General features: G+C 40.8%; 1 protein-coding gene across 1 annotated transcript; it reads left to right on the top strand.

The window, feature by feature from the left end:
- Positions 1-6,855: 6,855 nt before the first annotated feature.
- On the top strand, positions 6,856-7,938 carry LOC137257634 (ankyrin repeat and SOCS box protein 2-like). Its single transcript, XM_067794962.1, has one exon. The coding sequence runs from the start codon at positions 6,856-6,858 to the stop codon at positions 7,936-7,938; it is 1,083 nt and encodes a 360-aa protein (XP_067651063.1).
- The last annotated feature ends 4,154 nt before the right edge of the window (positions 7,939-12,092 follow it).

The raw sequence follows: 12,092 nt of genomic DNA, 5'->3' as shown, positions 1-12,092 counted from the left end.
CCAGGTTGTATGTATTTTACAACTCAGTATCAAGGCGTTGACAATATTGATTCAATAATTTTTTCAAGACATAACTAGATCTCGTGATGTCCGAAATATTGAGACATCCGCCTCGAGTTTAAAGAGCTTGAATAATGATAACTTATGAAATATTTTGACAGGACCGGAAGTTATATCGAGACAACCGTCATCACAGTTACTTACGGTAAAGATCCTCCCCACTGCTCAGTGTACTTTTTGTGAAAGTACACCTTTTTGTGAAAGTACACGGCTTCCAGTGTAGGTTTGCGTAAATATGGCAAGGTTGTTACTGCCGATAATAGATTTGTAGACAATACATTCGACATTCAGTATTAGTGTACTAGGCGGAGAATTGTCTTACAATTTTATCGTGAAATTACTTGTTTTGTATACCCTCCATGTGGTTACAACAAGGGCTTGTCGTGAAATGCTTGAACTAAATCCCTTCACCGTACAACATATTTTCTAGTATAGTATTTGCAGTCTACCATTACACCACTGGAAGCGATGGTATTTCGTATGTATCTACAGGTTGTTCAGTTTGACCTGATCAAGTGAATACTAATACATTGTGTGACCATGTCACAGCTGGTTGAGTCTATTATTGTGAAGGGGTGCAACTTTGTCAGATTATTGTCAACATGTCCGAACAGTCGAGACACAGTCGCCGTTTAATATTCTCTGCACCCATGTTTATTAAAGTTAACTCGACCTGAAGTTTGTGCCAAATGACCCTCTGGGCTATTCATGTGTAGAGTAGCTCAGGTCAAGCTTAACAAGTTCAAGTCCAGTTCACTGTGGCATATTGCGTATCAAATATGGGGTTTACTGAATTATGTAACCAGGTAAGTGATTAACATGCTGAACCATTCTTTCCTGTTATGTCTTGGCCTGTGTGTTGTTAGCGTAGCACTACTTTACGTTTATGTTATGGTCACCTCAGATCGCTTTGTACAATGGCACTCTGGTGGCGTAAATCTAATGCTTATCAAGCTCATTCGGGTGAGTCATTACTGTCTCATCCTACTGTACTTATTTACCTTTTTGTTGATCTGTACTGTGGAAATATTTTGCTACCTTTCTTCCTTCTTGTCAAATTGTGTTAGCGGTTCAGTATTTGTTGAAGAGTCGTGTAATATGTCATACAATGGTGTCTGTTACAATGAGTTTCAGTGCAGTCTAGGAGGGATATTGAAGGATACTGAATGATGTTGCTACACAGGGGAAGTGATGTATTTGCTGATAGGAATTATGGTTTTGACGGGGGTTATAGCTAAAACGGCAGGACGGCACCTAAATCGTTGGGTGAAAACGGCACCATATTGGCGAAAACGGCTTGTGATTGGTGGGCTAAAACGGCACCATATATAAAACATTGTTATGCTGACTTTATTGTTTTAATACTTTTTTATATGTTTGATTTCATTTTCACGGCAACCACAGTGAAACAGTTCATATTTCTGTACACTTAATTGTGATCCATTGCTGTTACAAATAAAGCTATCGGTCCCGATACTAAAAGCGCCCGTAAGGTTACGACCTGATGACATTTACGTGCAATATCTATTTCCCGTCAATTATTCCAGACATAATCATACTAAACGAATATTGATAACATGAAGTAGTGAACAAATGTAGCATGTTGCTATTCGAACGATTTTTGAAAATTGCAATCAGAGTGCCAAGTAAATGATTTACAGTGGACGCTGTATAAACCGGCACCGAAGAAACAATCCATTTTAGACAACGTGCCGGATTGGAGAGATGATGATGTAAGTGATGTGGTATTTTTGGTATGTGAAAGCCAAAAATGGGACTGAGATTTTTTGCAGGTGTTGACAGCTTACCGGCATGGACAAATGCCGGTTTTGCCAGCTTCCAGTGTACGTATGAGAATCCAGTGACTGAATCCTGGCGTCGTCCATGAAGGGGCTATTGATTTCTCTTTTACAGGCACATTTGATTATCGTCTGTAAGAGTTCAACTGCTCTTTCCAAACTATAAACTTTATTGATTTCTATATTCCTATCTAAACGTATACTTGACGTCGTCGCATCATCAGCAACAACGGTTAGGGAAGTATCATTATCACGAATTGTCATACAGTTTGTATTTGTATTATTCTGGGGTGTGGGTTCGAGTCCTGGATGAGACTGTGGAGTGCAGGAGTCAATGCCATTGCTGGGAGGGCGTCATCCCAAGCAGAACATGCATTTGCCGATATCCTTGATGGCAGAGTGTATAGTAGCACATACCCCATTAAGATAAGATTATAACGGTCTGCGTTATTTAACAGTTTTACATCTCAAACTGTACTCATGGCCTTGAACTACAATACATTTCTGTTATTCTGATATAATGTTCTGTTATCCCTGATAATAAGGACTGAGTCTTAGGTTCATGCCCAACTATGATATGTTATTTTGTTCGGCTTGACCTGAGCTACTCTACATATATATGCCCAGAAGGTCAAATGACACTAACGGCAGGTCGAGTTAACTTTATTAAATAGGGGAGAAGAGAATGTTATAAATGTTTCTTTCGTGCAAAACATGCATACAGCGGAAACAGGAAACCGTCTTTAGCCTTTTTTTAAAGAAAGTTAAAACCCTGCTAACCATTTGTCGACACTGAGACGTCAAAGGGCAGCCTTGTGTCTGCTGTTGACAGTCTACTGACAAAGGTGCACCCCTTCACAATAATACTTAGGATAGATAACTATCACACCAAGGCCAGCCTAGTCTTTGCATTTTTATATTACCTAAATAAGATGCCTCTATGCTCAGATATGTGATAGGTTTCATATTAAACGACAAATCACCAGTTAATTGATGGTTTTGTGAAAACCAAAGTCAACTCAACCTGGGTATGCTGTAAAATGTCTATGCTGTGAAACAGGAATGGCACAAATCATTGGAAGACAACAGCAACACTGGGGCGTAGGGACTGAGTGAGTTTGGTTTTACGCCACGTTTAGCAACATTGCAGCAATATCATTCATTAGGTGCCAGACACGTTGCACCCATGTCGAGAATCGAACCCAGGACTTTGGCGTAACGAGTGAACACTTTAACCACTCGGCTACCCCAATGCCAGTCTGGAATGAACCGGTTTTACGAAATGATGCGAGGTGATGCGAAATATCGACGGTTCTTCTCTCTATGCGACCCCAGAGAGAAGAACTGGGGGTTATTCAGCTGTAACTGTAACAACAAAAATCAGGGACACAAAGCATGCAGTAAAATCGATATTTAATATCAGACACGCTGTGTGCAATTCACATGCTATATCCGTAAATACATGTATACATGAAATTTCTAAAATATTTTGAAATGTGAGTGTGTGAATGGATCTGAAGATGACTCATGATGTTAAACCCGTTTTTACCGTTGGAATGTAAAGTGTCATTTGTCAGTGATGTTCATAGAGTAACAATGTTTGAAGTGTACATATGATATTCAGTAAGGGGTATTGTGTGCTATCATAGTCTTAGTACTTTTCGTTACACTCCACTACTGAGAATTAGCAGTGGAGACTAAGTTTACTTAATTAGACTGGGTGTGCTATTTTCAGATCGAGTTCTGGAATGCACTACAACACTATGACGTAGACAAAATAGAGACATCTGGAATTTGTACGGATAGTGCTCTCTTATCTCGTATCTCACATTACATCTGAAGTAATATTAGCACCTGCAATCAGGTGGAAATGGTTTTTACCTGCTTAATCAGCTTTGGACTAATTTCGGAACCTTGACCATTGTGACGGTGAGGTAAACTGTCCACCCTGTTTTATACTAGCACAGTAACACTAGTGACGAGTGAGTAGCTTACGCCGCTGTTAGCGATATTCCAGAAATATTAGGACGGGGGACACCAGAAATAGGCTTCACGTATTGCACCCATGTGGAAAACACGAAATCAACATTAGCTTTCCACGTTTATGCATATAACAAACACAAAATGAATGAATTAGTCTACATTGTACCCATTTGGGGAATCGAACCCAAAACTTCGGCGTGACGAGCGAACACCTTCAGCACTGGGCTATCCAACCATCCGAGCAGGGTAAGATAAGTATAGTGATATGGATTTATTCGTAAATTTAGTTGATTTTAGTTTTAATTACTGCCATTACCTTGGTTGTTTCAGGTTTGATATGAACTTGTTTAGCAGACAGGTCTCCGCGTAGCTATGGGGCTGTTTTCACCGTGGGAATCAACGTATAACAAATGTAAGATCTAACCCCCAGGGTAGAAGGAATGCTTTTTGGCGAATGTAAATAGAACCAGAAAAGAAATAGAGTGATGAATATTCCAGTGCATGTATGTGTACCCACAAGGCCAAGTTGCCTCGCCAGAAAGTTGCCTTTCACATCTCTCGACATGCATACTGATCACTTCAATCAAGTCTGAGGACAGAAAGCGCAGTGTGACATAAATAAATCTCCAGATTTATAACTAGTATTCTGCTTGAATGATCTCTCAAATTCACCGGCAGTTTCACTACAAACCTAAGCGGACAAATGTTACTGGGTGAAAACGAGTTAGTTATCCTGTATCTCAGTCACTGTTTTGGACTGTACATTTCGAGGTACCACGTGATAGACATTCACAAGCGAAGTAATTGATAATTTTGCAGGGAAGGGCTAGTTTAAAAGTGACATAATGTTCTATTTGGAATAGCACTTTCTCAGTAAAGTCCAGATTCTGGCACTTTTGGGGCTGCATTTCACCCGGGATTCGAACCCGCACTCTCAGAGCCAGATGGCTAATTCAGCGGTCTAAACAGAACCACCCACCCATCAACGAAATGCCATATGTAACATATTTTACATCTGTCCATTTTCTAAATGGCATTATGTATACACTTATAGCTTTAAATTCTGTCGTTTTAGAACTAGTTTAATAGATGTTGCATCACCGTTTTATTATATCTTATACCCCGTGTTGTTCACCACATCACGAAGTAAATATTCAAGTTCATGTTGTTCATGCATCCTAGGTATGAAGGCAATACACACTGACATGATATGAGACTAGTACATGCAAATTGACAATATGTTTTTATTTTTGTACAGATGGCTTGTAAATGTCTGTGATACTTGTTTTGTCCGTAGAGCTCACTAAACGACCGTTGAAACTCTCGTGACAAGGGGAACAAATGAACTGTGCACCTACTGACCCACAGAAAATGGAATACATGACACAAACGTCAACTATACAGCATTACAGTGTCAAATTAGTAATGTCAAAGAAGACTGCCCATTGGTTTCAAAGAGTATGTAAACCATGTATATCTAGTTTTACAGCACTATAGCAATTAAGGATGTGATTGCAGTCAACCTGATCCGTATGTCTTTTGTGTTATTTGTTATATCAAAAACATGTGTATGTTTTGTTTGTTTGTAACATTAAATGATAATACAGTTTGGCTTTTGTTGAAATCGCCATTGTTTAACATAAGATATGCTGCACAAAAGACGTACAGATTACGAGTGTAAATAATCTCCATTTTCAGACATTCACAAGACGTTTGTAAAAACATGGTATCAGTTTGCTGCCAGTTACTTGAAAAGTTCATTCAAGCATAACAGATAACGATATCAAATGGCTGCTGTTCATGTGCACTCAAGTATTCTCCACTCTAGGAAAATATGTATCGTCCTTTGAATGCGGGGTTTGTCAGTGCCAACTGGTACTGTGGAAATGTTATTTAAATTTGCATACACTCTCTCTGTGAATCAGTATAATTCCATATTAAGACATCCGAGTCAAAAATGACCTGTGAAGGTCCCGGGTGGTCAGGCTCGCTGACTTGGTTGACACATGTCATCGGTTCCCAATTGCGCAGATCGATGCTCATGTTGTTGATCACTGGACTCTCTGTTCCAGACTCGATTATTTACAAACAGCCACCATATAGCTGGAATATTGATGAGCGCGGTGAAAAACTACAGTCACTTAGTCCCAGTCAGTAGTTTAAGCGCTCATAAAATACACCTAACAACCAAATCAATAGCAGAAAACACGGAAGTAAACAAGGTCGGTACAGCGTCTAGAGGTGGGTTCTTGGAGAGATAGATGCAGTTTTGGATCAGCTGCTAATCGCGCTATCATGTGTCTCTACTTGGCAATTATTTCTGGAACTTCCTAGAGTGAAACATAGAAGAATCGACTCAATATGTAATGCAGGAAATGTATATAATATATCGACTGATTGTCAAAAGGGAGTTAACGCTGCTGTTCACTGAAAACAATTAACACATGAAATATTGTTTTCCCAGTCTTTGGGCAAATTTAGGTAAATTACTATAGATGATAAACTTCTCATGCAAATACGTCCACATGCATTGATGCATGGCGGTTATATCCCTGTTACCTTGTCACAGTAGCTCACACGAACAAAGCACTCTCATGTTGTAGGTACACACGCAACACCAGTCGTCATACAAAACCATATGTGGATTCCAGGAGAGAGAGAGAGAGAGAGAGAGAGAGAGACAGAGAGAGAGAGAGAGAGAGAGAGAGAGAGAGAGAGTATACACCTTGCCTTGGGGAACGGTTATCTGAAGAAGCTCAGTTACCTAGCTGTTGCCCAACTCACAATGACTTTCAGTTTGATGACTGTATCACTACCGGCATTTGCCAATATCGTCTCGTGCTCAGAGCTTTCACTGTCACGTTGTAAGCCCTGGTTCCGTTCCCAACATGGGTACATAATATGATGCATACTTCTGGTAACTCCACCAGGATATATACTTGTAATAGCGTGATTAGTAAGTAATTTAGGATTAGTATAACCTGCATTTAATTACTTTCAGCATCGGCTGATCATGGCGAGAAGGGTGAAGAGAGGAAAGGCCGATGTGTCTCTGGAGAGAAACTGGGAAATTCTAACCGAATCGGTGACCACAAAGGATATCAGAGTCGTCAGAGAATGGTTCAAGCACAATACAAATCTACATGGTCGGGGCAGTGAGTTCCCCGCACATCTTCGAGACCCTGTGTTCGTTGCTGTTGCGGATGGAAGCAAAGCCATAGTTACTCTGTTGTTGCGTCATGGCTTCAAAGTCAACAGACTGACACACGGCAAACGGCGAAGCTTGAGACCTGTCCACGTAGCAGCCAAATATGGACAAATGGAGATGTTGATGACGCTGTTGAATGACCACGATGTGCCTGTAGACACGAGAGACTCCTTCCACGGGACTCCTCTGTCGTACGCCGTCGAGGGCAATCACCTTGACGTTGTGCAGTACCTGCTGTCTCAAGGAGCGGACTGTGACAGACCGAATCACTTCCGGTCACCCTTCGTGTCAGCAGTGTCTGCCAACAAGCTGAGTCTGGTACAACTCATGACACAACATGGCGCCAACGTCAACTGCAGGGTTAGTGAGGAAGGTTGTCTGATCAATAAATGCGCACGTTTAAACTACGTGGATATGATGTGGCTACTTTACAACAATGGAGCAAGAGTGGACATACGTGACAAAATCAAAGGCTTTGGCATTTTACACTTCGCCTTACAAAAGCCCATTCATGTGAAAGTGCTCCAGTTCCTGATTAAGGTCAATGCGCCTCTAAATGAGGTGTGTTCAGAGGGGCGTTCGGCTCTCCTGGGAATGTTATGTAGCAAAGACAGTTTGTTCCAGTCTTCCAGGTACGTACGTCTTTTAGTTGAAGCCGGGTACAAGGTGACCCGAAGTGATTGCGATGCCGCCTGTACTATCCACACAGACTGTGAACCACTTAAGTCGGAACTCACGGACTATCTGTCCAGAATCTGGTCACTTCAGCAGCTGGTTTGTTTCAAAGTTCGTCACATTCTGGGACCGGATCTACCAAAACGCATTCATTATCTCCCTTTACCAGCGCAGGTAAAGGAGTACGTCCTGCTCAAGCACCTCACAGACTAAGATCAATCCATCTAATAAAGTGCGTATAGTTTTACGCCGCTCTTCGCAATATGTATAGGGAATCCACCTAAGAATTGTATCAGTGAGACAAGCAACAGCTCAACCACCAACGCCAACATTTCAGTGATCAACGTATTTCAGTACAAAACTGAGATCACCTGAATGTCGAATATGTTTTAGAGTTTGTTTCTGTTCTTTTGGTATTGCATAAATTTCTTATGCCCTGAGGATAAAAACGCAAAAATACTGATACTTATTGAGAGTATTAGAGACATGAACTATGGCAATGGGACTGAATGCTTCTCGGGTCACCTTTCATGCAGGTTGTTTGCTAGATAGTAAATCACCATGATGCCTACTTAATTTCTTCACGCAACTGTGATTCGTTAGCATCTGAAACTCGCGGATGACATCAAGGATGTGTTTTCCAATAACAACATGTCAAAAACAGAGTAATTATAAACTTCCTTAACTCTTAAAGATATCATTAAAACCAAGTTGATGTTTCTGTAGAAATAATTAATGAACAGTTGTAGAATTTGAATCATGATAATGCATCTTCAACCAATTAAAGAATTGATTTTTGGAGTCATCGATATGTTAGTAACGAAGAACATTACCTCATTTTTTAGAGAACGTATGTGCCGAACTAGAAATTGTATTTCTGTGTCGACGATCATGAAGGCAAGCGTTTCAAGCAACTGTTAGGATTTTTCTTTATTATAAAATAATTATAACAGTTTTGAATATTACAAACATAGAGTACATACGTAAATGGGACAAGCGAAATAGAAACCGCATAATAGCCATAAGCAGGGAGACTGTAAGACGCTGTAGATTATCCCTGCAATACAAAACAGTAATTAAAACACTCAGGCTAATTATGGCGATCTAAGTCTCCTTTCACAAAGCTACCTTTACTAAGGTTCAACTTTACTCCCGTTATTTAACTCTGCACTAAGGTTACCTTAGTGACTTGCGATAACCTTACTGCTTGACAAATATTAGATGAGCCACGACCTGAAAAATGACCCCAATTTGCATATATGTGAACGCTTCCAGAATATCCCATTTCAAACAGAGGGAAACAGTCTGTCGTCATAAATATTGAAAAGTTCGATGTCTTCTTGCGAATCGTTTCGTAATGGTGTCTTGCTTACCTAAATCGCTCAGCGAGACACATGTTAAACAGTAGCGGTGTTGATTTCAAGCCACGGTCAGCATGTATTGCACGTGTTTAATCGCAAATTTACCTGCAGCAACCAAGTATATTCGTCCTGATTACTTGCCCCGCCTGCTTGTCACAAACGCGTTCCCTGCGCTGGCTCATCAAACATACTCTTCAAAAAAAGTGGGGGAAATTGCCTTTGTTAAATTTACGATTGACAAAATTTAGGAGATTCATTGATGTTATTGAATGTTTTGAGAGTGCAACACCATTTGCACTTTCTTACAACCATAGTTATTTGGAATGTAGTCTCTTTTGAAAAATGACTGGTGTACGGCATGTAGTTTGCATGTATACCATTTGCATTTTAAAACAAACGACTAGAAACAAACACTAATAAATGTGTGATGCAGTATGAGTGTCCAAATTTATGTTCCAAGTGATTTCTCGACCTTCTTGAAAAAACGTCAAAATCAAGACCGGGACCCCATGCACGTGTATGGGGTTACTACGTTGTGCACGTGTGTTTTGGAGAGAAATGGTGGTGCGTTCATAAGATGTCTGTCCTTGAAACGTTTGTTAACGTTTATACTACCTATCCAAATTGAAAGTTCAGGTTTGCCCACTTTTTTTATGAGTATACTTTTAAAGCTTTCTGAAAGGAGGCACTAGTGTGGATGTTGTGGGCTTCATTCACAGTCGTCATCTACATACATGTACATATTTGTGTTTTAGGGTCATGGCGGTTCATAAGTCGTATAAAACACTTCTCCTTGTTTTGGTAGCAACTGTAGTCCCCCGGATCAGCGAAAATCCCGAGGGCCGAAAGATTTTCCCTCCTCCGATGGTAAACAGATGAGGAGTGTCCTATCCTTTACTTAATCTGGGCTGTACTCCAGATCTCATACTGGCTACTTAGATATAGCACTAACGGCCTCAAAGAATGTTGTCTATGTGTGGACAAATTACATGTCTTGTCCATGTCAAATGTTATACTGGTCGTCGTATCTCACGACCTAAATTTATCCAGGAATGATAACAGAATCATCACATCTTGCTTAAGGTGTTCTGTAAAGATTTTCTAAACGAACATATCTTCTCAATCCCGGTGGCAAGGGGAGATAATCAGCTTCTTGCGGAAGGCGACCCCCCAGTGTCTCACGGATATTGAAACAACACAAGGCCTGAAGCGTTCTTGGATTTGAGACATGGTGCTGTAAATATCTCTGTATGGATTCTGCAATGTCTCCAGTAAACCTCTCACTGACAATATCAACTGCCGCCTGTGTGACAGGGTGACCTGCTGAAACAAGCAGTTGCAGCCATGCTAGAGTGCTCTCGCTTGGCGTAGTTCTTTCCAAACCCATCTCAAGTGGAGAGGTTTCTTTGTCATTTGGGTAGACAAGCGGCAGATTAATTTCAATTAGAAGCTTAATTAGACTGATATTTATCCTCATCCACAAATCAGCACATACTTCACTGAAGTTTATTCCGTGATCGTGGAGGATCCTGGCCTTGTCGAGTCTTCCAATCACTGCTGCCTTGTAGAACAAGCATCTGGAACTAACCTTCACATTTACATCCCCGCCAGATTTAATCAGCAGCTTGAACGTTTCAAGGCTGTGGAATTTGCCTATCGACATGTACAGAGGAGTCAAACCAGAAATGTCGGCTTGATTCACGTCTGCACCACGGGAAATAAGGTAGCGCGCAACGTCCTTACTATGGCGATAGACCGCCCAAAGTAACGGCGTCTTACCTTTACTATCGGGCGTGTTGATCGATACTCCGTAATAATCTACCAACCTTCGGACGATATTTACATTGCCTTGACAAGCGGCAATGTGAATAGGTTTCAGACGTATAATGTTACCTCTTTCGTCGTTTGAGGCAAAGCGATTGGGATCAAACCCTGATAACAACAATAAGTTCAAAATGGCATCGTCCCCGATCTCGGCTGCCGCACAAATTGGGTCCGGTAGCGATGGCGGAAAACTTTTGATAGCTTGGAGCTTCCCATTGATGGAGTTCAGCACCTCCTGCACCGAATTCAAATCTCTACTTTTGATACAGTCTATCAGCGTCTCAAACACATGACAATCGCGAACAGCAGTCATATTTAAAAAGTCTGTGAAATGTGGTAGGGTCTGCCTGGGCATGTATCTGAAATGAAACAAGCAGAGTAAAAACTGTAACCAGTGTTGAACGCACTGAGGAGACATCAGCATTGCAGTGCTCGTGGCTCTTCAGGAGTGCGTTAATAACAGTGGTCAACTCACATTCAAGGCAGAGAAAACAATGGCCGCCTGCATGACTACGGAAGTGGACAGGCAAGAACGTAAGACATTGCGTACCTATGAAGTGCCTAGCATCACGGTAGCATAACCTAACATCACATACGCGTATTTTGAACAAACACAGTTGCTGTAGGGTCCTCAGTACTGTAAACAGCATGCCTTCACCATTCCTGAACTTAGCACATGCCTTTACGTACTCTTTAATGGTAACACGATAACCAGACCCAACCACAAGAAGTAACTGAAGGAGAACGTCATTTCTCGGGCGCTGTACAAAGACATTCGCAAGGTACAGAATGTCCCTCGTCATTTAGGGAAAGTTTATCTCCTGCAAATATTTCACCATTGTAACGTCTGGGTTTACTTCTACTACCAGGTAGAACGCGTTCTCAATATATACTGTTGAAATGTTAACTTCTTCTACGAGTATAGTTTGGCCAGATCTTAGTACAACAGAAAACTTTAACCTCATATTTAGAAATAATTTACGAAATAGTATAGAAATAATTTGTTACCAAATTTTAACTTCGAACAAATATAGGAGATTTCTTGATTGACCTAGGCCATTATTATTCAAACTATATAATTTGTCGTGTTACTGAGATTCACTTTATATATTGTAAGGTAGCATCTAGCATCTATTTCTCATGATAACGGTCCTCTATTTGTATTTCTATACCTTAGTACCC

This window comes from Haliotis asinina, chromosome 12, assembly GCF_037392515.1.
Source record: "Haliotis asinina isolate JCU_RB_2024 chromosome 12, JCU_Hal_asi_v2, whole genome shotgun sequence".
Classification (NCBI taxonomy): Eukaryota; Metazoa; Mollusca; class Gastropoda; order Lepetellida; family Haliotidae; genus Haliotis; species Haliotis asinina.
This window is presented reverse-complemented; position numbering and strand designations above follow the sequence as displayed.

What these genes read in the sequence shown, in the direction of transcription:
- LOC137257634 (XM_067794962.1), top strand. Translation starts at nt 6,856, where the DNA reads ATGGCGAGAAGGGTGAAGAGAGGAAAGGCCGATGTGTCTCTGGAGAGA.